Raw genomic sequence first — 27368 nt, 5'->3', positions numbered from 1 at the left:
GTCAGTGACTGTCAATGGTAGCAGTATCCGGAAGGGAAGAAATTTTAATTTCATTTATGAAATGAAGTGAAGTTTGAAGAATAAAAAAAAATGAATATATGGGGGAAAATACAAGATTTAAAGCTTTTTTTGCACGAAGCATTAAATTTTTATTTCACTCAGAACTTCACAAAACGAACTCAGATTTTCGAGTAAATTGGATTTTCTGATCCGAATACTAACGCAATTGACATTGCAACATTATGTTTTGTAACCTCATCCATTTGAATTAAAATGATCCCATTTTGTTGATAATTTCTATTCACAAAATTTAAATCAAAAATGCAAAATTTTTCAATGAAAATGCCTGAAGTTAAATATTTTGCCCCATATGAATGAAAATTGATTTATATAACGAAATCCCCCAAAATCAGTAAAAATTAATATTTATTTAAAAAACTAACACAGACGTGGATTTTCAATTACTGACGGAAGTGACAGATTTTTATTTTTTATTATTTATATTTTTTTTATCTGTAACACACGTTTACACCAACATCGAAAAATTACCATTGGCAGAAAATATGTATTTCTAAATTATTACAGATTAGACCTATATTCGAATGTGTTTTTCTTTTGCGAATTGTTTATTCTTATGTGAATGTTTTTTTCTTATCGCGAATGGCTCAATCTTTTTTGAAATAAACTTTTCTTTTTTCTGCCATTAAATGCATTTTTATGATCAAAGCTTTGGTGATCGCTGTTTTTTTAATTGAAGAATTAATGATTACAAACAAAATAAAACTATAAAAAAATATGAAATAGAAGGTTTGTTTGTTCAGTATTAAAATGTTTCTTTTAGTATTTTATTGTTTCTGTATGTTTGATTCGATTCTTGAAACTTTTTAAATTTGTTCAAAAGCAAGGTAAGGATGGAATATTAAAAAATTTCATTGACATGAATCTGATCTATTTTTCTTTTTTTATTAACCTCTCATATCAAATTTCACTAAATAACTTTTTTTGTCTTATTTTTAACATAATTTAAAAAATCCTTTTTATATTGTCAAAGTTTTGTTAATTAGAAATGTTTTTCATCTCAATCACACAAAATAGAAAGATAAATGAAAAAAAAGAATGTTTAAAGAATTTTAGCAACAGCTTTTGTTTTATTTGTGAGTGATGTGCAAAACAAATAACATATAATGAACAACTTGGAAATAATAGTATCAAAAACAAAAAGAATAAATAATAGTAATAAAACTCCCTTTAAATCTAAATCTGCGATTCAAAAATATCAAAATAATTTGCTTCTTTCTGATTTCATATTTCAAATAGAAGTTTAATAATTTTCAGATGAAGAAGTTTTGCTTCGAGTGGAAATTGAACCTGAAGAAGCTGTGAAATTCAAAGATGATTGAAAGCTGCTGTTTCGAGTGGGAAATATGCAAAAAGAAGAAGGAAGAGTGAGATTTGAAGGAAAATACAAGTTTTGTAGAGGCAGAGAAGGAAGTTGCGAGGGTATTGATGAAGACACCAAATTTGAATGCAATTGTGAAGTTGAAGACAATTGAGTTGAAGAAGATTGTGTTGCTGCTAATTGAGTTGAAGAAGGTTGTGTCGAGGAAGATTGTGATGAGCAAAATGTAATTGGAAAATCAGTTGATGATGAAACTCTATGAAGACACGCAGATTTCCATTGGGAGGGAAGATGCCATGAAGATGTGTAGTCTATGGTTTCATGATCGTTGACTTCATTTTCAATTTTTCTTTGATCTTCATTTTCTTCTCTATTTCTTTCTTCTCGTTCACAAACCTTCATCTTTTTTTTTTCTTTTCATGATCTTTTTCACTTATCGTTGCACTTGAGTATGGGTTACAGCTTTCCATTAAGACTTCTAAAATTAATTAATAATGGTATATTGTTGATGAAAATGTTGTTTTTTCAAAGAATAAAACATCAATATGGGTCAAAAAATAAAAACAAGCCTAAATCGTCATTAAGAAATAATGAAGAACATGATGTTGTAGGTGATGATGAATTCAATCTATTTCTTTGTTTCTCCAAATACTTCTGATTTGCTTCTTTCTTTGCTTTCTGCTTTCTTGCATATTCCATTTGTAATTCAGCAAAAAAATATAATTGGCTTCTAAATCTGAGGCTGTTAAAGGATTCTGTAAAATATGAAAATTTGTTAAACAAACAGCAACAATAAAAAAATCTCCAACTACTTCGATGCTTAATGGCAAATGCTGTCGAAATACAGCAAAGACCGTCTTTAACCTTCCGAAAAAATGCTCAATGATCACCCTGTGCTTAGATAACTCCGGCGTTCCACACGGCTTCGTAATGTGTGCACCTAGCCATGTTTTTGCTCCAATGAAAGCTGAGTCTGCCAACAGTTTTGCTTTTCCTAATTTGTTTTCAAACATTGGATAATGATGTTGAAACACAACATAATCGTGTGTGCTTCCAGGAAAAATATCGCATAGTGCTGGCAATTCCAAGTTTGGGATTGACTCCTTCTTCCACTTTAACACAATATGTATGGTGCTTTCCACTGAAAAACTTCATTCCGTCTTCTATTTTTCCACTTGGTCGGTTTATTGGTAGAATAGTACAATCGACAATTAATCCCACATCCTGAATTTCTCTCACAAGATCATTTCTAAAAGATAACAGCAAGTCCAAAAGTGGTTGTTTTACCGAGCAACAAATGTCATGTAATAAATGGATCACTGCGGAATGAAAATTGTAATATGGTTTTGTAATATTACTTGTCATTTTAGTCGATCCGAGATGAAGAAAATTCAATAAAATAAAAAGTTGGTCTTCGAAAGTGTTGATATATTTTTTTCTACCTCGATGCGGAGTAATTTCTTGATCGAGAAGTTAAAGAAGAATATCAAATTCATTTTTTGAAAATCCAGTAAGACGAAAAAATCCATTTAAAGGATCCTTAATAAATTCTAATGATATTTCAATCAATAATTTTTTCACTGATGTGGAAACAGTTTCAACATGCGTGGGAAGTGCAATTCTTTTTTCGACATTACAAAGAATGTTTTGCAATGTTGATTGTTCCATGATAAAAAATATATCAAAAAGAATGAACTGATCAGTTCCATATATTAAAATGAAAATTTTTTGATTGAATACCAACATTTTTTCTATTGTGAATGATTCAATCTTTTTCAATTTTTCGAGATTTTTTTGAAAATTTATTTTTCTTTTTATATTTTTCGCAAACTTTTTGGAAATGAGATAATAGATAAAATGAGAAATAAATTGATCATTTCAAATTGTTTGTGTTATTTCAAGTTTCAGCTTGTATAGAAATATTTTTGATAGAAAAATGGTTGCAACCATGTTCTGAATTGCATTTTTTCATTTTTAATGGAAAGATTTTTAAAAAATTCATTTTTTTGAGTCTTGACGAAATTGAGTTTTTAAATGTAATTTAGAAATTAAAAAATCAAATTATTCATAGGCATTTATTTTTATAACGATTGTTTGATAATAATATCATTTGTTGGTAAAAATTGAATCAGCAATTTCAATAAAAATACAGTTTTTTGTGAATTCTCAAGATTTTCCAATAATTTTCTCTCAAAAATTGTTTTCTTTTTATTAAAAAAAATGAATATTAAGAAAAAACAATAATTAGACAATTACACATTGAAATTATAGAAAAATGTTGTTTTTATCTTTGATCAGATAGTTATGGTATCTTATCAAAAAATTTTTTTTTCAATTCTGAACAAAATGACGACAGATAAGAAGTTCTGACATTAAATTCTGAAATTTCATATCATGTCGTTTTCGAAAATTTGAATAGATGATTATGACATGCAAAATTTGAAGAATTTAATTTGTCGAAAGAAGATGTGATTGTGAAGCGAGAAAAGGAAAAGAAAACAGAAAATTATTCGAAGATAAGATGCACCTGATTGTATTAAAGTCAACATTCAAAGCATTTTATCAAAAAATGGATATATTTCCGAGAAAGTTCAGATTAAAACATCGAGATTCAACAAACAGATAATTGATGAATATAATGAGCATGCGCGTTTGAATGCTCAGTCAGTTATTTCTTGCTTACAGATTCTGTGGAAGAGACATATGTTGAATGCGTTCCCACAAAATTCAAAATGAAGAATTTTCAATTTATTTTTTGCTCAACATTGATAGAAGGATAAAGTCTTTTATTTTATCAAGTTCAAGCAAAAGCTCCAAACAATGGATTATAATGTTATTTTAAGTTCTTTTACGAATTAAAATGCAGAACAACAATAAATCCAGATGTTCACGAAGTGCTGCATAATGATAGCTATAAACTTTTTGAGTCTTCAATCAATTTGTTCAATGAATTTTTCAATACGAATGCAAATGAAAGGAGAATGTTCTAATCCTTCAGTTATGCAAATGCAGTGCTTGGATGTTTGATCAAACATCTAAAAAGGATTGGTTGAAAGACAAGACGATTTATATTTCAGGAAGTGGAAATGATACATTTCCGCTTTGTGGGGCAAATACAACATATCCGTGCAAAATAGTGACGAAAGCCTTTGAGATGAGCGAGATACAGATTAACTTGACAACCACATTGATGGATGGAAATCATGTATGTGCGACAACAACTATTGCGACTGGGACAAAAAAAATTCTGTTATTGTTACAAACAAAGAGAGAAGTTTGATTGGAACAGTGGCATTTTCTTCATCATTTTCTTCTTCGGCAGAAGTGCTGTTCAGTGTGAAGTCAGATCATCAAAGAATGACACATACGAAGTTTAATTGAAGCTAATTAGCAAGATCTTTCCCGACGGCAATATTACCACTAACAGAAGAAAAGTGCTTTAACTGCGAAGGACATGATAAAAATTGACAGCAAGTTGAACAATGGAAGCTGCAATAACAATTAAACAGAATTAAAAAATGCAAACAACCTGCAAGCGAGCAGTTGATTTTTGAATTTCATGAAAATTAAATTCGATAAACGCGAGTTCAAATGTTACATAGGAATTCAGCAATTAAAATCTGGATAAGAATACAAAAACAATGTGGAAAAAATGCCACTATACTTTTCAAAAATTATAATTCTTTGTGATGATTTGATGGAGAAAGAAATTAACTTCTATGAGCAATATTTTTTTCAACTTGATATATGGTTGTATTTTTTCTTATTTTCAAAAGTTCAAAATGAACGAATTTTTCTTTTCATTAATCAACATTGAAGAAAAAAGTGTATTATTTGAGTCAAGAGCAATTACAAACTTGTATTTTTCAAATTAGATTCTTCCTTTTTTTACGTTGATTATAAAAGAAAAATTGATCGCTTCACAATTTAGATAAACAAATGCTTTGTTCAAGGATGAGAAAAGCAAAAATACAAAAGCATGAAATATCAATAAAATCTGAAAAGCAAAAAACAAATAAATATGGGTGGTTATTTTTGAAAACATAACTTTTTTCGGGGTGATTATTTTCCAAAATAGTTGATTTTTGGAAATAAATTTGTTAACAAATGCACAATTCATGACGATTGTGTTAATAATTTGTGTTTTTTCTCAAATAAAGATGATGATTTCTTTTATAAGTTTTTTCCTTTTTCAGTGTTCTTTTGTTGATATTCAAGTGAAATTTTCGAACTGAAATTTTAGAATGAAAAAATATGATTTCAAAAATAATCGCCCATATTCTCAATGATTTTTGAAAAAAATATTAATTTCATTTTCCTCTTATCTAAACATAACACAATCCATATATGAAATCTTCGAAAAGTTCTACTTCTATCTCTTCATATAGATTTCATCGTATCTCTTTCAGCTTCACTTCCTTCTATTCATTTTCCGTCTTTTCTTTCAATCTTTCTCATATTTCTTTGAAAGGGAGTTACCATCAATCATGATGTCTCTCTCACTGGATTCAAATACTTCCTCCAAATTAGCATCAATTGCTCCACTTTTCAGCGAATCCTCAATCTGCGCATCTGAGCGATGAAATGATATACCTAATGTTTCAATGCATTCATCACATGTTTCTCAACAATTATCTTTCCTTGCTCGATTCAAACGAGAAATATCTCCAATAAGCCCAGTAAATGCTTCATTTCACAATCAACAACATCGAAATAAATCAAAAATTGATGGAGCAATCTTCCAACACAAGCAATACTTTTGCTTTTCTCTCTTTTTTATTTCTCTCTTCCGATACACACATTTCATCAGATATTCCAGTTCTCTTTTTGCTTCTCTTTCAAAACTCTACTCATTCACGTTGACATCTTCCAAACTCCTTTTTTCAAAAAATCAACTAAATAAAAATACCCAAGCCAATTGATAGGCAAGATGAGTGAGGATGAAATGTACCTGATTATTCTTGAAAATCTCTTTGATGTTATCTGGGTTTGATCTTTTTCAAATCCCTTATCAAAAAATGAGAATGATATTTGAAAATGTCAAAAATGAAAGAAAAATTGTCACACTGTATTTCTAATATTTTTCAATTCCATCAAGATAATTTCAATTTTCTTTCTTCTTTGCTTTCCATTTTGTTCAAAACATTAAACAGATGGTACAAAACACGTAATTCAAGTGAATCCAGCGCAGAGTTGCGACTAAGAGAAACATTGCATTGACATGGATCACTCACTTGCTCTCCCTTCTTTTTCTTATTTCTTTTCATTTCATGAAGGACATCGAACATTTCATCCTATAATAGATTTCTATTCTTCTTTATTCATTTCATCGTTCATTGAATTCTTTTCAAATATTATCTACTTCTTTTCTCTTCATTTCAATCTAACAAACCAGAAAAATAAATCTATTCAAAATAATAAAAAATATCCGAACATCAAGAAATCATACACAACAGCAACTGCATTCTCGTGATCTAATTTGTGTCGTTTCTTTCCAGCATTTTAGCAATGGATGTCAATCAGAAAGTGCTGATAAAAAGTTATTCAAACTTTATGCAAGAAAGCTTTTTAAAAAGAAAATAAAATAGGTAGAAAATAATTAAAATTGACAAAAATAAATGCTCTTAAACCGGTTTTAATTGCATTTTTGTTTTCAATCCATATGTGTCGAGAAACCTTGAAAATGATTTGATCATTTGCGTAAGTGAGTATTAATCAATGTGAAAATTTCAAAAACAGAAAAATATTTCTATAATATTGTTAAATATTGTTTGTTGATTAAGTGTGAACCAATTGTTTTTGATTATTACATTGTTTCACTAAAATACAGAAAGTTCAAAATGCCAAAAAAGTGAAATTCAACAGGTATGAGTCAAAACTCTGATATAAATGGATGCAAATGTTCGCTGAACGTTTATCTTCATGCTAAAATTCATTATTATTAGAAAACGATTCATTTTCACATTCGAAGGAAAATGATAAAAATAATTAAAAAAACTCACAAAAAAAAAGCTTTATTTATGAAAAACATAACATAATATTTAATGTTGATGCATTTTTGGCTTCGACATGTAAAAAATGTTTTTTTGATAAATGCAAGACTTTCAGGTCACAATTGAAAAAAACTGGTTTTTCTTAAAAACACTGCCTTTTATTTAAAATTACTGGGGAATCTTGAAATAAATAAAACATTTTGAAATATTTTTTTATTTCACAATTTATCTAATAATTCAAAATTATGTCAATTATAATAAATTGTTTTTGAAAAACATAAAATTTCCTGTTTATTGAGTTTTATTATAACTGAGCAACACTCCATTTAAATGCATTGACTTTTATAGTCATAATGCCCAAAGAAAAAAGAAATAAAAATTAACCCTTTACTAATTAATTTATTTATAATTTTTGCGTTTTATTTCATTGAGACGAGTAGAGTCTCGCTGTTAGTTCACGGCAACGGCACATTACACAAACGGAAGAAGTAAGGTGGCAGTCTCATTTTGAGGTGTTTGGCTCGGAACTGGAAGGATTGAAAAGTGAATTTGAGTTAAAATATTTATTTTATGTTCCGGAGGGAAGATATATTTTACTGAGATGGTTTTTAAGGAATTGCAAACCAAACAATGGAATGAAGTATCAAGGGTTTACGAAATTTTGCGAACGTTTTCTGCCAACAATTAAAGAAGAAGATATTCACTTCATTTTTGAGCTTTTGCGTTTGTATATCATTGTTACTTTATTCCACTTCAGTAAATTTAATGATAAAATTAAATTATCGATTTTCAACTGTTTGACTTCAGGAAGCGAAAAGGATGAGCTAATATATTTTGATTCGTTTTATTTTTTTATTGAGTTGTGGGCGGCATATGAAGGACAAATTCTTGGAAAAATCTTGTATGACAATTATCATTTTATTTAAATAAAGTATTCCTGAAATGCACCTTCAATGCGTTTGCATGTTTATAAACATTTTATAAAAAATATTTTGTTGAATAATTATATTTGTTAAACAAAATTTATCGATTTCTTGATTATTTAGACAAAAAATATATAACGCCTTGTATACAATTCTTGCGTGTGTGGAACGCTGCGAGCTTAGAAGTAAAAACATGCCAATCAACAGCGTGATTACGTCGATGGCGTATATCTTTGGAGGGGTTACATGGGAAGGGATATCGGAAGAAGAGGTGGAAAAACTGCATGAACGTACAGAGAAGATGTTGAAGGAGGCCCAAGACTATCGAAAAATTACTCCATGTATTGATAGTACAGTAAGTGAGCTTGTTTCCGAAAAAAAACAGGAACTTAGAAGAAATGAGGAGTTCAAGAGCACTTTGGATGATGATCGCGAGAATCTGGTTGGAAAATTGGTACGTGTTCTGAAGCAGCTGCTCCTGTGGTCAGACAAAGCTTACGAGGCCGCCACAAGCGAGGCAAAACGCTGTAGCAACTGTCGGCTTATTCCTGCTGAACATCCAGTTCCAGATTCATGCTACGTTGCATGCAGCATGCCTGGCATGGCAGACGATCAGTTCAAGCTTCGGAGCATAGGACCGGCAAGCAGTTTGCGTCTGACACCTTCTTTTGTGCTGTCATCGCCGCGTCTTGTGCCTTCGCTGGTAATATCACACGAGCCGAACTTACATCTATCGGCTCGCTCTTCTGCTTCCTCGTGCAATGCACAGTCTATCTCTGCCTCAATTCCTTTTTCTTCTTCCTCCTCTTCTTCCTCTGGACAGACTTCTCTTCCTTCTTCAGCCTCGTCGAACAATTCTTCGACTCCTCGCAGCTCTTGCCAGGTTCCCTCTGCATCTCCGCTTACTCTTCTGCATCCTCTTTCTCCTCCTGCACAGACACTGTTTTCTCTGCATTCATCGCTTTCCTCGCAGTATACCCCCACCGCTCTGTCGCCTGTGTCAAACCGCTCGATCCTTTCCCCGTTTCTTACGCCTTCTGCTGAGGCAGGATCTGTCAGGAGACAATCGCTTTCAACGACACTCACTTCTCCTGTCATGTCACCTGTTCCTCTGCTGCCGCTGATGGGGAGCCCAGGCTCATTCTCTTCAGTTTCTTTCTCATCATCATCATCATCTTCTTCTTCTTCTTCTTTACCTTCTTCTTCTTCTTCTACTACTACTTCTTCTTCTTCAGCTGCCATACCTCTCGTTCCCTTGTCTTTTGCAGCTGCTCCGAGCTTATCTGAGCATTCAACCACTTTGCACGGATTTGATTCCTCAAAGATGCAACAGATTTCTGGAGGCGATGATGGAGTGAGCTGCAATTGCGTATGCTCCTATTGCGAAGATGCGACATGTGCTCTGTTTGTGCTTATGGTAGTAGAATGCTTGACACCTTGCTGTGAGCACCCTCAACTGTCAGCATCAATTGTGCAATTGTTTTCTTCTTCAACTTCTTCAATTCCATCTATTCCTTCGTGTAAATCCTCTGCCCGTAACAATGTCTTCCACTCACATCGCGACTGTGCACATCTTCTGCATCATTCCCATATCCACGCACACTCCCACAGCCATTCACATTCGCATTTACACACTCACAACCACTCAGGTTCATCCAAACATTTGAATTATATATATTCTCCGACTTTTTCATCATCATCATCATCATCTTCTTCTTCTTCTTCTTCTTCTTCTTCTTCCTTCTCCTCCTCCTCTTCTGCTTCTTCTAATTTAACTTATTCTTCCCCTTCTCATTCTTCTTCTTCTTCTTCTTCTTCTTCTTCTTCTTCTTCTTCTTCTTCTTCTTCTTCTTCTTCTTCTACTTCTACTTCTACTTCTTTAGCTTCCAAGCATTCTCTGGCTTCCTCCACATCAACATCCACAGCAGCATCCAGCAATGCTGCCAACATTAACACGAACACGACTTCTGTTACCAACACATCCACCACCCTCACCTCGATCACAGCTGCATGTTCAGACGATTCCTCGTTGGAATCGACGCTTCCGGGGTCTGCCAAGTGCAGGATCGGGAGGTGCAAGGCGGAGGAAGAGCAGTCTGCAGTTGTGCTGCATGAGCGCGATGCGCAAAGTGGCGGGGCATCTGGGCCTGTGGAGTCGTACAGCGTGGCACAGATTTCGATCCCGCGGTTGGAGTCTCTACAGCAGACTGTGACACATTCGCTGAATACTCTGAGACAGGACGAGCAGAAGGCAACGACTGCAACGATTCCGATGCCAATTTCGATACCAATGGCGATGGAGACGACGATGGAGGCGACGATGCCTGATCAGGAGTGTGGGAACAAGCTGGACGAGGGAGCAAGAGAATGTGAAAGAGAAGAGGAAGACGAAAAGGATGATGAGGCTGTCAATGAGGTTGTTGATGATGGAAGGGAAGAATGCGATGAGGAAGGAAAGGAGATGGATCATGAAGAAGGTGATGGAATCTTGCTTTCTCCCTTTGCCTTCTCCTCCTCCTCATCATCATCTTCATCATCATCATCTTCTTCTTCTTCTTCGACTTGTTCATGCGAACAACGCGCTCTGAAAGCAACACAACAGCGACATGAAACAGAAACTGGAACAGGTCCATCACCACAGAAAGAGAAATTGAAGTCAAAGACGAAAATGAACACAGGCAATGAACATGCACGCGCTCATCAAGATTGTCATCCACATCAATTGCATCATCGTCATCATCACCTTCATCACCAACACCACAGCCATCACAGCAATCAAGGCAGCAAACAGTGCCACAAGTCCCAGCAAATGCTGCAGCAACAATCTCGACAACAATCTCGGCAGCAGCCACAATTGCCGTCTAACCATCATCATCATCATCATTCAGAGGGAGTCAACAGGCAGCATCGCAGGCACAACTGCTCTGATGAGCGTTCACATGGAACTGAGACGGCTGCGTCATCTTGTTCCCCCAGGAACATAGCGAAGCGGATGAGCATAATTGTGCCTGCGGAGCAGCTGTTTGCGAGCGAGCATCGGTTTGAGAAGGAATCTCTTCCGCCCTCTCCTTTTCCGAAGGACAACCCACAGTTTGTGAGCACGCTAGCAGCAGAAACAGGGGCAGAGACAGATGCAGAAGCCAAAGCAGAGACAGACATCGGACGCGAAGGGGATGGGCCTGGTTTGGTCAAAAGCGCAACGCTATTGTTGTCTAATTCTTCCTCCTCTTCCTCCTCTTCTTTGCCACTTCGGTTGCTTCAACAACAGAATGCGCATCTTTCTGCTTCAGACAATCCTTTGCCAGGCTGCTCGGAAACTCCTGAGCTTGGTGACCAACCCCTTTCATTTTCTCCACCTCCCCTTCCGACACATGCACCGCCTCTCTCTCCTCTTCTTGTGGCTGCGTCTCCTTCCTCTTCCTCTTCCTCTTTCTCTTCCTCTCCCACTCGCACCTCTTCACACACCCACACATCAACATTCACAACAACGGCAACGGCAACAGCAACTGCCCCCACCTCTGCTTCAGCCCCTGCTTCATCCCCTGCCTCTGCCTCTGCATTGGCATGTGCACATGGGATGACAGTCTCATCGGTGTCTCCTTCTGCTGCGTCGTTGCCTTCTTCGTCATCAGCTACTTTGGCTGTGTCTGCATCAGCATCAGCGTCAGTCTCAGCAATCGCAACAGCTTCTGCATCTGCATCTGCATCTGCATCTGTGCTGCACTCACAAAATTCGGAGTACATGAACTCGACAACACGCTATTCGCAGGCGTTTCCTGTGAGCGGGTCGTCGGTGCTGCTTTCTCCGACACTGTTGCAGAAGAAATATTCGCCGACGAATTCGTCTTCATCATCAGCATCTTTGCTGCCTATGCTTTCGGGCTCTTTGGCTCCTCTGTCGCCGTTAGTGCGTCAGGTGGTCACAGTTAAGGGAGAGATGCTTCCAGGAGGCAGGAGAGAGAAGGAGAAGGAGAAGGAGAGTGAAAAGGAGAAGGGAAGGGAGAATGGCAGGGAGACAGAAGAAGAAGAGGAAAGCAGAGAGGGTGGAAATGGAGAGACGAACTCTTCTTCACCGTCTTATACTTGTTCTTCCTCTTCCGGCAGATCAGATTCTCCAACGTCTATTTCATCTGCATCGACCAGTGGCTCATATTCATCAACTTCCTTTGCTTCTCCAACTGCTTCCTTTTCTTCCTCATGTTCCTTGTCTTTTTCGGCGCCGTCGCCTTCTTCTTCTTTTTCATCGTCTTCTCCAGCGTCCTCCTCATCTTCATCGTTTTCATCGTCATTCTCTGTGTCATCTGGACTGATCAATCTGAAGCTGAGGCAGGTGGATGCACTGAGAAGCGGGTCATTTGAAGTGTATTTGGAGCTGGAGCGGAAGATCAACAGGGCAGAAGTGAGGAAGGGACAAAAGGGTGGGAAGGGTGGGAAGAGGAGAAGAAGGAGAGTTGGGGAGAAGAAGAAGAAGAAGAAGAAGGAATGCGAAGAGGGGAGAGAAACAGAAAAGAGGGGAAGAGGAGATGAGCAGGATGGGAGTGAAAAGATGAAATATTCTGATTATCTGGCTAGTTCTCCTTCTTCCTCTTTTTCTTCCTCATCTTCTTCTCAAACACACTCTGATTCGAATTCGGATTCAGATTCAGATTCGGACTGCTATTCACGTTCGACAATGCGGAGCGATGGGGATGAGGATGGGAGTCGGGAGAGCAGCAAGCATGGAGTCAGGAGCAGACGTAAGGCCTTTGGAGAGACAGATGGGCTGTGCAGGAAAACATCAGAGAGCAGGGCAAAAAAAAAGGGGGGATGGACAAGGGAGAAAGAGAGGAAGAGGAAAAGGAAGAGGAAGAGAAAGGAAGAGAAGAAGAAAGAGAAAAAAATTGTCTTTTGGATCATTGAGCGGGAAGGCATGTTTTGAGGTGAGCTCGCAGGGATCAGTGTTGCGTACGGATGCGCCTTCCACGCCGATCTATCCTGTGCATCACAAACAGTGGGGGGAGGAGGAAGAGAAGGGAGAGAAAGGAGAAGGAGAAGGAGAAGGAGAAGGAGAAGGAGAAGGAGAAGGAGAGCAGAGCCAATCGCAACAAGCTTTCACTTTGAATGAAGTTCCATTGTTTCTGCCTTCATCTACTTCTTCTTCCACTTCCACTTCCACTTCCTCTTCCTCTTCATCAAGTTCTTTTCGAGCGGCCGATGTGCCTTCTGCACGATTATCATGCGTGTCTGAAAGGGGGATGGTGCTGTATGATGGTGGTGTTTTGTCTTCGGAAAGTGGGAAGAAATGTGAAGTTGGGGAGATTAGTAACCCTCAGTTTGCGGAGCGGCAAGGGCCAAATGAGTTGTTGTTGTTTGAAAGAAGCAGCCCACCACAAGCATCATCCTCATCCTCATCCTCATCTTCATCATCATCATCATCAATAGCGACAGCGGCATTGCTCAAGCACGCCCATCAGCCATCCAGCGTCTCTTCCTCGTCTGTTCAGCCTTTCCATCCGGCATCTCCCTTTTTCTCGTTTGCATCGCTGAGTGCTGAGTGTTCGTTTTCGCCGATGTCGTCATCTCTGAATGTGCTGCCAGGGCTGTCGTCGCTGTGTGTATCTGATGGGGTGGCGCCTCCGCTGCTTGTGGCAGCAGAGATTGAGAGTGCGCACAGGTCGAGGCACTGCACGATCTCGCTGATTCCACACTCGAAAACACCCGGGCGAGAAGCATCGGGGGAGACAGGGGAGACAGAGGAGACAGGGGTGCGGGTAATGAATGGGCACCAGCCTGCTTCTTCTTTGTCTTCCAATTGTCTTGTTGGAGGCAAGAATTCGAAACATCCAGCAGCAAAAGCGGTGCATCCACTTGCATGCTCCTCAACAGCATCTCCATGTCTCTTGCCATCAAGTGAGGCATCAAGCGAATCCACACAGGCACAGGCGCAGGCGTCAAAGGATAAAGGAGGGAAAGGGAAGAGGTTGGAAGAAGAAGAGGATTTGAAGAGGAGCAAAAGAGGAGAAGAAGAAAAAGAAGAAAGAGAAGATGGAGAAAGTGGATGTGCATCAGAATGCTCAGAGTCATCGGCCTTTTCATCACCATCCACACAGACCTCTCTGTCCACTCAGCACACCAGAAACGAGTTGTCGAGGCAGCAGTTGTCGGGGATGGGGTGCGAGATGAAGCCATATTCTCCGTTTGCTGGAACTCCCACTGGTGTGATGGCGTATTTGGCTTCATCATCATCATCATCATCATCATCATCATCTGGTTGCTGTGGTGCTGCTTTGACGTCTTCTTCATTTGGGCCAGCTGTTGGTGGCTGTGTGTCGCTCACTTCGTTCACCTCTTTGGCGTCTGTCGTGACAGCGTCGTCTTCCACTGTCACATGCTCTGCATCCGAGTCATCCCAATCATCCTCTTCGTCATCATCATGTCCATCATCATTATCTGCAACAACCTCTGCCTCCACATCTCACACAAACAACATCACGCCCTCTTCTCACAACTCGACAGGCAGCTACAAGTCGTCTGTTCTGCCTGCGCCTTCGTCGCGCATTGTGAGTCCGTCTTCGGTATCAACGACTTCGTTTGACACAAACTTTGTTCCATTTACAAGACAATCGTCGACCCTGTCACAGCAGCTTGTCTCACAGTCCTTTTACCCTTCTTCTTCTTCTTCTTCTACTTCTTCCTCTTCCACTTTTCCATCTCCTGCTCATTCAATAAACACTCCCAACACACAAAATACCCCAAGCGCCTCCTTATCCATTGCATCCTCAGCCACTCGCCAAGAACAGTCAGCATCATCGGCAACAGCATCCATTCGTATTTCACCTTCTTCCAACGCCTCTTCTGGCCTGGATCTTCGCAGGCAGTTTTCGGATGAGGTGAAGAAGGTTGGAGGAAGCAGCTGTTATGGAGAGGGTAAGAAGAGGGTGCACCACAAAGGAAGGAAAGAAAAAGAAGAAGAAAAAGAAGAAGAGACTGAAAAAGATGATGATGATGGAGATGAAGTCAAAGGGAAGAAGAAGGGCAGTCCGACATCAGCATCGGAGACAGCCAGGCCGAACGAAGAAAGACAAAAACTGCATTCGTCAGGGATGGGTGGTGACTTTGGGGGATGGAACTGGCAGAAAGAAAGCGAGAAGCGAAGAAGAAGGAAGAGGAAAGGAGAAGGAGGGCAGGCAGACATCAAGCGGATGATGAAGGACTTTATGGGGGAGCTGCACAATGCGAACGAAGAGGTGATGTTTTCGTCGCCATCGAACAAAAGGCTGATGTCACCGCGGCTATTGATGCGGCAGGCAGCGAAAGAACTGCGGAAGAAGGAGAAGGAAAAAGAGAAAGAAAAGGAAAAGAAGGATGAAGAGAACAAGATGGATGTCAAATCGAGTGACCATTTGGGGCTTTCTCTCACAAACACTTCCCTGCCATCATCATCAGCAGGGTCGTCTTCATCTTTTTCGTGTTCATTGGAAACTGCATCAACACCTCCTATGTTCACAAGCTCGGGATCATCGGCAGGTGGCTTTGTGGAGAGTGGACAGAAGGAGAAAGAGAAAGAGGAAGAGGAAGAGGAAGATGATGATGATGATGAGCTGCTGAAGATGCTTGGCGGAGAAGCATGGAGCAGAAAAAAGGAGTTTGAGCAGGAACATATGCAGGGTGTGAAGTTACAAAGTGGAATCCTGGACCAGAACGGGGAAGGAAAAGGGAATAAGAATGGAGAAGATGTGGAAGTGGAAGTGAAGAAGAAAGAAGAGAAGAGAAGAGGGATTGGAGCAGGAACGAAAGGAAGAGAAGAAGAAGATGATGACGATGAGGGTGATTTGGATGACAGCGGTTCGATGGCAGAAACTCCTATACGAAGCAAGTTCTGTTTGCTTTGCCCGATTTTCTGTTTGAAAAGAGGGAAGATGAGAAAGCAGAAAAGAAAGGGGAAGGGGACAACAGTTGAGGAAGAAGGGGATGAGTTGTGTCTGAAAAGAGATGCGGTAGCGAATGCTGTGGAAGGCAAAGGAAATGGAGGGGAGGAGAAAGATGAGAGAGGAAATGAATTGAAAGGGAAAGAGGGGGAGAGAGATGGAGAGGAGGAGGAGGAGGAGGAGGAGGAGAGAGAGGGGATGGAAGCAGGAAAAGTGGCAAGCATGACGGAATCTGCATTTGATCAGAATGAGCAAGCAACGCCGCGGAAGATGGATGGACTGGAGGCAAGAGAGATGAATGGGTCGTCTTCGCTGGATTCGATGGCGTTTGAGCTGAAGAACGGAAGCTGTTCTGGTTCGCATTCACATTCTTCTTCGCGTTCTTCTTCGTCTTTCTCATCAGCTCGCTCGTTTTCTATTTCGTCTTCTTCGGCATTTGGAACAAGCTCGCTGCAGAAGTTTCTGGACTTGGAGGTGATGATGCAGATTCCGAAGTCAGTGACAACATCTTCCTCTTCTTCTCTTGCATCATCATCTTCGTCATCATCATCGTCGTCGTCTCCAACAGTGTCATCGTCTTCATCTTCTTCTGTAGCCTCCTCCTCTTCTGACCCATCTCCCTTCTCCAATGTGCCTCCCTTTCTTCCACTTCCAGTTCTCCCGCTTCCGTCGAAAAGGCCATCACCCATCCAAATTGAGAGGCACCAGCTGGAGACGATCTTTTCGCAGGAGTTCCAGGTGACTCCAGCGAGCACATCTGTGACACCCACCACGCATCTGTCAGCTTCATCATCTGCTTCTTCGTTGTTATCATTTGGCAAGCATAATGCGAGGCTCCAACCAAAGTCTCCTTCCTCTTCTTCTTCTTTTTCTGCTGCTTCTTCATCTCCCATTGCTACCTCCTCCTCATGTTCAGCATCCAGCCATACGAAGAGGAAGAGACAAACGGAGTCTCGACCCAAGCAAACACACAAATCTTATAAGTCTGACAACACTCACAAAGCTCACGAAGCTCACGAAGCTCACGAAGCTCACGAAGCTCACAAGGTTCGTAAGGGGCAGAAATCACGTGCGCATCGAAGCCATCGGAGCCATCATCGATCTCCTCATTTGCACAGAAGCCATCGCAATTGCAGAAGACATTTGCACTTGAAGCATCACATAAGCCAACAGCAACGCAAGGCACATTCTATTGGGCCATCTGTGGGGATTGGATATTCCAGCAGGGCTTCAACGTCATCGGTGGCCGGTGTGGGGAAGGGGGAAGGCAGCACAGGAGAGGGGATAATGCGAAATGTTTTGGAGGGACAGAAGCAGAGAGGCCGTGCAAGGGAGATGGAAATGAGCAGCGTGAGGTTTCCGGCACACGAGAGGGGAGGTAAACACACTTCTCTATTTCCTTCACATGGCCAGAAAAAGAGAAAGAATTCATCAAGAAAAATGAAGGGGAAAAGAAAGAAGGAGAAGGATGAAAGGGCAAGCAGAGACGAGAGCGATCAGAAAGGGTTGCATTCGTCTTATTCTTCGATTTCTTCCTCGCCATTGCCTATTCCTCGTTCGCCCAGCTCTTTTTTTGGAACAACCATTTCGCGTTCTTCTTTCTCTTCTTCTTTTTCGTTCTGCTCTATTGGCAAGCAGTCTACGAGCAGTGTGAGCAAAAGGTGTAGGCGCAGCAGATTGTTGGGGGGTCTTGAGGATTCGCACAAATCCTATCAGGGCAAACACAGACACAGACATGGGCACAGACGCAGACGCAGACACAGACACAAGCATCGCGGTGGCGATTCAGATGGTGGCAGAACGGAGCACATGGACGAGGGCCTTCGGCATGGACACATCGGCAGGCGTCAAAAGCGAAAAGAAAAGAAAGAAGAGGAAAGCAATTCGTCATGTCTTGGTGGCAGAAGAAAGGAGAAAAGAGGGGGAAAGGAAGGAAGAAGGAAGAGGGAAGAGGGGAAAGAGGATGAAAGCGATCGAAATGAGCAGTCAAAATGCGATTTGCGGTTTGATTCAAGAAAGTTGCCAACTCCTTTGTCTCAGCATCATCCGCAGCAAAAATTGCTCTCCTCTCAAAGTTCTTTTTCTCCAGCGCCTCAAGCACCTTCAGCTCCTCCGGCTCCTCCGGCACTTCCGCCACTGCCTCCGTATCCGCCTCTTCCTCTTCCGCCTCCTCCTTCTTTCAACCCGCCAAATTCCTCATCTTCAACAATTCCAGCAGCTGAACAAAATTCTTTCTCTTTTTCTCCTTCTTCAGATAGTCCTGTTGGAATGGAGCGCTTCCCTTTCCACACACCATCTGTTCGCTCACAGACCTTCTCCTATCTTTCGCGCATGGGAGATGGCACTTCGCTGAACATGGGGATTGTTCCGCTAGGGAAGACAAAGATGCGTTCTACAACATCACAGCTTCGAGTGAGGAGCGTGGAGGGAAAAGGAAAGGAAGGAGGGCAGATGGACACGGTGGGATCTGCAGATGATGCGAATGGCGATAAAGAGAAAAACGAAGAGGAAGAGGAAAGGCGGAGAAGAAGGTGTGGGAAGACGGAAATGGAGGATAGAGGTTGCAATGGAGGAGAAAGGAGCAGACGAGATGAGACAGAAGAAGGTGTCTCTGGTTGTGTTCGTGAATCACAATCATCAGCATCATCGGGTTCATCTGCATCGAGTGGTGTTCAGGCAGACATGGCATCAGCTGCAAGTGTGTCATCTGCTGGCAACACCACAAACACCACCACACAAAGCGTGTCGGCTGCTTCGGCGTGCCTTCCATTTGGCTCGACAACATCCCCAAAGGCAGGTGAGGCGGCATTCGGCTCTCGTCCCGATGCATTGCACCATCTGGATGCACTTTCTGAGCCCACGAGTGTTGCCAACACATCCACCCATCCCCTTTCACCGTCTCCGTCTTCTTCTGTCTCTCCTGTGTCGCTTGCATCACCAGTGTCGCCTGTGTCTCCTGTGTCTCCGCGCTCTCCTCCGTTTTCTCCTTCGCCTTCATCACCGACATCATCCCTTCCATCCACAGCTGTTCTAGGTGCATCGCATTATTTCTATTCCTCTCAACTGTCACCTTCTTCGTCTTCTTCGTCTTCTTCATCTTCCTCCTCCTCATCCAACTCGTCTTCTTTGCTTCCAACAGCGTCTGCCTCGTATTTCTCGACGTCGTTCATTCCATCTATTTCGTCGACTTCGTTCATCATGTCTTCGCATCAGATGTCGTCATTCAGCACGACTTTTGCTCCGTCGTCGTCAAGTTCGTCCTTTCCCAGCTCTTCTTTTTCGTCTCTTGTATCATCTTCGACGCTGCCGCAGTATTCTTCATCGTCTTCTTCGATTGGTGCGAGCACGCCATCTTCGACATCGTCTGCAGCGCTGGAGATCACATCGGACTCGTCAGTTGGCAACATGCTTCCATCAGAGAAGCAAGCAACAACCGCTTCCTCTTCCTTTTCTTCCTCCTCTTCATCCTCTTCCTTTTCTTCATCCTCTTCATCCCCTTCATCCCCTTCATCCCCTTCCTCCTCTTCCTCCTCTTCATCCCGTTCATCTTGCTCTTCCTCATTCAATTCATCTTCTTCATCGGCTTGTAAATCATCTTTGTTGACTTCTTCTTCCACCTCCACTTCATCGGCATCTGACTCCTCGAGTAACTCGCCAAAAGACACATTTCGCCCTTCCTTTCCACCTGGCGCGCCTTCAGAGACTGTTTGTTGAAAAGTGCGTCTGGGAATGAATCTCACTCTCGGAATGCTGAAACAAAGCAGCACAGCCAGCACAGCCAGCTCAGCCAGCTCATCTGGCAACCCAAAATCAGATTTTGTTTTTGTATGAGCAGGCAGTTTGTTAGGATTGGGCAGCGAAGCAGGTGAGGGAGACAGAAGAGAAGAGAAGAGAAGAGAAGAGAAGAGGGCATCGAAATGAGGTGGTACAGGATTCTGTTGTGTATTTATTGTTTTTATGTATTCTTTCCATTCACTTTCGTTCTGTTTCATTTTTGGACAAAAAAAACATTTTTTTTTGTATTTTTAATAATTTTATTTGTGTTTCGAGAGGTATTTGGACTGGTTAAGTTTTATTTGATTTTGTATTTGTATGCAGAGGAAGTATGTTTGTGAAATGCTCAAAGAGTGATTGTGTGTTTGTTTATGTTATTTTTCTTTTGAATATTTGCTGGTTGCTCAGATGTGGTGAGTCTGGAAAGGGATATCATCCAGATTTCGCAGCTGCTCTTTCATTCTGTTTCTGTTTCGTGTTTCGGTTGTTTTTGCATCAGCGCTGAACAGCCAATCCAAAAAAACACTTTTTGCTCTGTTGATTTTGCTTAAGCTTTTCCCTTCTCTTTTTGTTGGACACTCATTCGTTGGAGCATTTCTGCTGATTGTTGTTTTCTTTTGCTGGGTGAAATACGATTCTGCTTCATTGGTTGATAAGAAATCAAACAATATTTCACTGTTTGTTTTTGTATGTATTTTGAATTCACTTTCATTTTTATACTTTTATATTTTTTATTTTTTATTTTATATTTTATATTTTTTAATTTTTTTCTTGTTTGTGTGTATGTTGCCATTTCTTCTGTCTTTATTGGATTTCACTTATAATTCTTGTTGGAATGCTTTAAATTCCTGATATGTTGAATTTTATTTTTTTTTAAAAAGCAGTGTTTTGACAACAAAGGAATTATCATTTGAAACATTTTGTTGTTTTCAAAGTCTTCTTTGTCCCTTGCAAAGTGATGATGGAATTCGGATTAATCAAAACGCAAGCATTTTGATTTTCAAGAAAACATTCATTCACTTTCTTCTCTTCGATCAGAGATTATCACTTAAGTGTCAGTCGCTGCGAATTTGAAAAAAGAATGCTCCCTTGCTCTCCACTCAGCACTGGACCCGCGTTGAATTCCGCCACATCAATGATGTCAGATGGACCTCCTGGAGAGACCTTTTCAAGTTTAATTACTCATTCCAGTTCTGAATTTTCCCAGCAGATCCCGGGAGCTTCAGAAGCGAAAATAAGCTATGACGAGGATAGTTTGCTACTAGAAAGCAGTTTTAAGACAATATTTCTCCGAGATCTAGATTGCAGCTTATATGATATGGATCTACCAGAAAGATATTTGGAAGATCTTGTAAGTGATTTGAAGGAAGAAGATTTAAGTCCATTTCTGCCAAGGGCTCCTCCTGCAACATCGAAAACAGATAATTGGATGAACGACGTGTTGGATAAGGCAGGCGAGCGCACTGAAGCCTTTCTGTATCCAGCCATTAAAATCCTGCTTTTCACACGTGCAAAATTGAAAGAAAAAGATGATTTATAAGTATCGATTACTGATAAAATTTTATTCGTTTCAAAAGCGCTGAAGAAAGCAAGATCTGTAAGAATTCAAGGAAGATTCGGCTTTAGGGCAGCTGCACAGATGAAGGAAAGCTCAGCTACAAGTCTTCTAACTCAAAGGCAATCAGAAGTTCTTGAAGAATGGAGAAAAATTGGAGGAGCACGAATTATTGGGAAAGGAGTAAGTTCTGTATAGAGGAGCAAAGCTACGAAAGTATCTTTCAAGAAAACAGGAGTGTTCAACCCTTTGGAGCATCAGAGTCAAGAAGCCCATCAAGCCTTTTCAGAGATTATCAAGAAGCAACTGGAAGCAAATATCATCAAACCGAGTTAGGAAAAGGATGTGAAGCATTAGAACCAAGTGTTTGTTATCAGAAAGAAAGACAGTGGCTGGAGGCAAATTGTGGATTTTGGCAGATTCAACAATGCAATCAAGACAATGTGTTGCAAGCAAGAAAACCACAAAACAGTGGAGAAAATTATACAAGAAAAGGATTACGCAGTCAAGCTGGACTTGAGCCAAGCTTATTATCTTATAAAAGTCACGAAGAATTATCGCCATTCCTTTCGTTCGTTTTCAAAGGAAAATACTACGCTTTCCACGGAATGTCTTTCGGATACAAAAATGCACCTCGAACGTTCACAAAAGTGATGAGTAAAGTTCTGAAATACATGAGGGATGAATGGAATGTGAGAACCATCGCATACTTAGAAGATATTATTCTTCTTCATCAATACCCACAGGAACTCAATATTATAGCGAAGAAAACTCTTTCGTTGTTCAACAAATTCCAATCGGTTTGTGGTTCAAATGAAGGAGTCGAAGAAAACAGAGCTGATGAAAGAGTGCCAGAAATGGAGGAGGATTGCCGAATACAACAGAGTTGTTTCGATAAAGAAGTAAGCCTCGTTGATAGGGAAACTGAATGTGACCAGATTCGTGTGTCAAAAAGCTTCCCTGAATTTGTCACAACTGTTCAAACTCCAAAACAAAGCTTTGAGTCTGAGTGGATGGCAAGGAAAACTGTGCGTGAATGGATGGATAACTAATTGTCTCAGGAAGTGGAGCGAAAGGCTGAAAAAGAACCAACCAAGGAGATTGAATCCAGTGTTTCGACCAGAAGCTATTCTGACGACAGATGCATCGGGGCTTGCCATCGGCGCAACACTGAAAGTCAACAATCAAATGATGGACTTTCACAAACCTCTTCCACTTTTTGTCAGAAACCAAAGTTCAAATTGCAGAGAGCTATTCGCAATAAATTAAGCCATCGCGCATTACTCAATTTCCATTCGAAATCAAGAAATATGAAATCTGCTTATTCAATCAGACAACACAACAGCAGTTTTCAATCTGAATCGATGGGGAGCGGGTCCGAATCTCAGAACCCTTCTGAAGAAAATATGGAATCAAACTCAAGCGCTGAAAGTTGTTGTGAAAGCTCAACATATTCCTGGAGAGAAAAACGTCAGAGCAGTCGGCCTATAGAAATTGGCAAAATGAGGAGATTACGAAGTTGAACAAAAAACACTCGAAGAGATTACCAATCAGCTTCAGATGCATATCACTTTCGATGCCTTCGCGACAAAAGAAAACACAAAAGCAACGAGATGGTGCGGACCAGAAAACGGTTTAAGTCAAGAAAGGATACAAATTTCTTGGAGAAACGAGACAGTACTTGCTCTTCTCCCGATTCCTATGATTCCAGCTGGGATCCAAAAAGCAGCGATGGAGAAAGCTCGAGTTCTTCTTCTTCTTCCAGATTGGGAGGGTCAGATATGGGAACCTCTTTTGAACAACACAAATCACTTCTCTTGGACATTGAGGAGAACGGAGGAGATAAGCTAGGAAGGAAGATGGACGAAGCTAATGAATGCAACGCTTCCTCCAGGGAGACTGAGGATATGCCTAATCAATCCATAACCGAAAAGGGAGAATCGTGGTGGAACGAGATTTTGGTATCAAAAAACATGTCACGTGAACTGGCCAAAGAGTGCTTAACAGGCGTCGCATGTGCCTCATGGATGGGATACATAGATGGGTTTGCACATTTCAAAGACGGATGGGATCAGTTGAAATTCAAAGACGTCCCTTCCAAATTTCAGATTTGGCAAAAAAGATGCTTGGATGTGTTTGTTGCCTTAAAAAAACATTGGAATGAAAGCTTCTTCATTGAGAATTGTCAGATCTGCCATTTCCTTCCTAACATCAGTATTATACGGAAAATCACTTGGAGAGAACACCTTGATCTCAATTCTGATCAGATCATTCAGGAGATCAGAATGCAGAAAGAATAAAAAAACAAGAAGATATGTGGAATCCTCAACAACTCTTCACCTATATAGAAACGATTGGAAAGAACGAAAATTTGTTGTTCTCACAACCATCGAGGAAAACAATTTGTTTGTGTATGATGTTATCAGCATGCAGCTTCACAGAATTGGAAAGAATCAACATCAAGGAATCAGAAAAAGAGGAGCAATCAATTAACCTGGATACGTCACTAAAAACTGGACTTGAAAGAAGCAACGTTGTCATCCAATTCCTCAGAAAGGAAAGTTTAATATGTCCAGCAACAGCTGTTAAAGAATTGTGGGATCGAGTGAAAATTCACATTCCATATTCCAAAAAACAACTTCTGAGCTCTTCAACATATGATCCTATGAAGGCAGGAGCAATTCGAAAAGAAGCCAGCGAAATGATGAAAAACGCAAGAATCCCTTCGAACTACAGCCCATACACCTTGAAACACGCCTCAATATCAGCCTTAACAATCGCGGGAACTCCAGTTGAACAGGTGGCAAAATTCGCAAGATTATCCGTCTGAAGCAACACAGTTATCAAACATTATTTCAGGTCCAACATTTCAAACAAGATGGCCCAGATTATTTCATCGAATCAGGAGACAAAGAAAGCAATTCAACAGCCTTCCACGGTTCCTCCATCCACAACTGCATCAGACGAAAAAGATTCCATCGTTCCCATCAATCAATAATCACGTTTGCCAGAATGCCATGAAACAAAGAAAGCAATTGAAGAGATCTCACAACCAGACTGTATCGAAGAGCCAGAAGATAATGAGTCTCAATCCTTCCACGAAAAGCAAGAAAATACCACGAACAATGAAAACGAGAAAAACGATAATGAAATCATCGAAGAAAAATGCATCCAGTTAATAATTCGAACAAGATCACAGAGACGAAAAGAAATGATGGAAAGAGAAAATTCAGAAAGTAATCCATAACGCCCAATTACTACAAACTCTCAGATCGAAGAGAAGAAAGTGAATAAATGTCTTCTTCATTAAAAACAATTTAAATACCTTCATTTATTTACATATTCTTTTTGAAACGAAAAATTTTGATGAACAACCGAAAAAAGATACATTTAGATTTTTTCCCCCACCTCGTGAAATTCTGTTTTTTGAAAAACATAACAGTTTAAAAAAATCGAAATCCAACAAAAAATATAAAGGGTTATAATCAAAAAAGAAAACTGAACTGAATGTCAACGAACACGCAAACAGTGAAATTTTGCACTTTCAAGGAGGGGAACATTTCATTAAATCTGAATAATGATGATTGGATGAAGGGGGTTAAGCGAGGGCTTGCCGACAAATACGATGTTGATGCGCGTGATTTGTATTTCGCTCAAAAGCAAAAGATAGTTTCTGACGATTCAAAAGTGCGAGATGTTCTTGAAGTGTGGCCCATTTCTTTTGTTTTCAACTTCTCTTTCTTGTCATTCTTTTCCTTATTGACAGAATTCTGAAGAAACAATTTATTTAGTGAAGCGAAGATCTTCATCTGGAGCGGCGGGCACAGCCACTGAAAATGAAGAGCCCTTGCCAAAAGTTGAAGAAAATATTTCGCCAGAGCTGCGCAGCTCAAAGCCGTTTGCTGTTCGCGTTACTGTTTGCAACAACGAAATGAAAGGGAAAGCGGTTACAGTGGAAAATGTGAGGCCAGATACAACGATTGACGAGTTTGCTGAAAGAGCATTAGAGGCCTTGAATGTTCCTGTTGGATGGATTTCAATTGTTTCAGAAACGGGCACGAAGTATTCCGGAACATGGAAAAGTGGAGGTTTCGGACTTTGGGAAAGTTCAGAAGAAAAATATGTTTCGAAGCTGACGTACTGCGGGCAAAGCGGGTTGTCCTGCTGCATTTATAAGTTGATTACAGCGAATTGTTTGCAAGAGCAGGCTTCTTCATCCACGCCATCCTCATCCACTCCATCCTCTAACTCAAGCCCATCAAATGTTGGATCAGAGGCTGCTGAACAAAATGGATCTCAAACGCTTACGCTGCAGATAGAGTATGGTCAAGGAAATAAACTGTTCATTGAAGCAGAAGAGGAGATGCTTGTGGAAGAGCTGAAGAAGATATTGGAACCGGAAGTGGGAATTTGTGCAGATAAGATGATGCTCGTTGGGAGAGGAAGGATAATGGATGATGACAGGAAGATTTCTTCATTCGGCTTTAAAGATAAAGATAGGCTTTGTGCACATGAAGAAATAGAAGAAATGATTTTCATTTTCATCAAAAAACTTTCAGGAAAAACACTTCGAATCGATGTTAATTCGGAGATGACCATTGAAGAGTTGAAAGAAAGGATATACGAATATGATAACACATTTTCATCTAAATATAGGATGATATTTGCTGGAAAACAGTTGGAAAATGGTCGTACTTTGAAGGACTATGGAATATATCGTGAAGCTATTATCAATCTTGTTTTGAGGTTACGCGGAGGAGGGAGCTGCCCATCGCATGCATTTGTGGATGTGACGAAGACTGATGCGTTGGTGGAGAGTTCTTTCAGCAATACAGCTCCACCGTGGCGTATTGTGGGAAGTGGTATCAACATCGAAGGAATATGCGAGAACGAGGGATGTCCTGCATTCAAGAAACAGGTAATTTGCAGATGGGGAATGAAGACATTTGATTTGTATGGGAGCAAGCCGTTCTGTCCGTGCTGCCTGAAGCAGATTGTCCCTCTGAAGCCGGGATTCTATGATTGCAGATGGCGGATTTCATCTGTGAAAGAGGATGGGACAAGGATGCAAATGCCATGGAAGGAGGCAGGGAATGAAAAGTATACGACATACGACGAGAAGGAAGCCGGAACAGCAAAGTTTCTTTTGCTGCAGATTGAGGCATTGCCCAGAGGGAGAGTTGTGAAGCATCCGACACTGCCATATGATGTGGCTGTGCCGGAGGTGTGTGGAATTTGCCACAAATGGCAATTCAACGGATCAGTACAAATATACAAATGTGGTCACTCGTTCCATCGCAACTGCGGGAGTGACTGGGAAGAGACTGTTGGAGAGTGCCCAATTTGCCAGATGAAAATGAAGGATCAGCCAGCTCAATCTGCCTGATTCGATATCTGAGAATAAATCGTGAAAGATTCAAAATTTTGATAAATTGATTTTTTTTTCTTTTTCCTGGATGGAAAGCATTCAAACATTGTGGTTTTTACTATTTATTACTGAATGTTTGCTTTGTTTTGTTGATTTTAATATAATTTTATTAAATTTGGTTTTGTTAAAGTTCAGATTGATTTGATTTGATTTGATTGAGAGAGAAAATGGTTGTTTCGCTTCTTTCTCTTTCATTAATAGAGAAGGATAAAAAAATAAAAGATTTCTCGATAAATAAAATGCTTGCGATTTTATTTTTGATTTTTTTAATTTTTTTGTGAGGTTTTATTGGATGATTTTCTGTTTTGTTTTCTGTTGTGTTATTTTTATAAATCTATTGCGAATTTTTTATTAACATTTGCTTGCTTGAAAAACTGATAAGAATGGAA

General features: G+C 40.0%; 6 protein-coding genes across 6 annotated transcripts; 5 read left to right on the top strand and 1 right to left on the bottom strand.

The window, feature by feature from the left end:
• Window positions 1-8508: 8508 nt before the first annotated feature.
• On the top strand, window positions 8509-11180 carry MONOS_17575 (uncharacterized protein; the record flags this gene model as incomplete). The annotated part of the gene is made up of 3 exons (XM_067870508.1): window positions 8509-9964; window positions 10241-10649; window positions 11021-11180. The coding sequence occupies 3 exons, from the start codon at window positions 8509-8511 to the stop codon at window positions 11178-11180; spliced, it is 2025 nt and encodes a 674-aa protein (XP_067727529.1).
• A 15-nt stretch (window positions 11181-11195) lies between these two features.
• MONOS_17574 (uncharacterized protein) lies at window positions 11196-12059 on the bottom strand (the record flags this gene model as incomplete). The annotated part of the gene is made up of 2 exons (XM_067870507.1): window positions 11196-11562; window positions 11608-12059. The coding sequence occupies 2 exons, from the start codon at window positions 12057-12059 to the stop codon at window positions 11196-11198; spliced, it is 819 nt and encodes a 272-aa protein (XP_067727528.1).
• A 1490-nt stretch (window positions 12060-13549) lies between these two features.
• On the top strand, window positions 13550-19955 carry MONOS_17573 (uncharacterized protein; the record flags this gene model as incomplete). The annotated part of the gene is made up of 4 exons (XM_067870506.1): window positions 13550-17269; window positions 17341-17577; window positions 17939-19618; window positions 19923-19955. The coding sequence occupies 4 exons, from the start codon at window positions 13550-13552 to the stop codon at window positions 19953-19955; spliced, it is 5670 nt and encodes a 1889-aa protein (XP_067727527.1).
• Window positions 19956-21694: 1739 nt separating this feature from the next.
• On the top strand, window positions 21695-22603 carry MONOS_5573c1 (uncharacterized protein; the record flags this gene model as incomplete). The annotated part of the gene is made up of 1 exon (XM_067875735.1): window positions 21695-22603. One exon carries the CDS (start codon window positions 21695-21697, stop codon window positions 22601-22603), a length of 909 nt encoding a protein of 302 aa, XP_067727526.1.
• A 561-nt stretch (window positions 22604-23164) lies between these two features.
• On the top strand, window positions 23165-24381 carry MONOS_5574c1 (uncharacterized protein; the record flags this gene model as incomplete). The annotated part of the gene is made up of 2 exons (XM_067875737.1): window positions 23165-23595; window positions 23985-24381. 2 exons carry the CDS (start codon window positions 23165-23167, stop codon window positions 24379-24381), a joined length of 828 nt encoding a protein of 275 aa, XP_067727525.1.
• A 651-nt stretch (window positions 24382-25032) lies between these two features.
• On the top strand, window positions 25033-27368 carry MONOS_5575 (putative Ubiquitin family protein). Its single transcript, XM_067875739.1, has 2 exons — window positions 25033-25256; window positions 25318-27368. The coding sequence occupies exons 1-2, from the start codon at window positions 25059-25061 to the stop codon at window positions 26935-26937; spliced, it is 1818 nt and encodes a 605-aa protein (XP_067727524.1). The 5' UTR covers window positions 25033-25058; the 3' UTR covers window positions 26938-27368.

This window comes from Monocercomonoides exilis (genome assembly GCF_001643675.1).
Source record: "Monocercomonoides exilis strain PA203 chromosome Unknown scaffold22-1379369, whole genome shotgun sequence".
In the NCBI taxonomy this organism is placed as follows: Eukaryota; Preaxostyla; order Oxymonadida; family Polymastigidae; genus Monocercomonoides; species Monocercomonoides exilis.
This window is presented reverse-complemented; position numbering and strand designations above follow the sequence as displayed.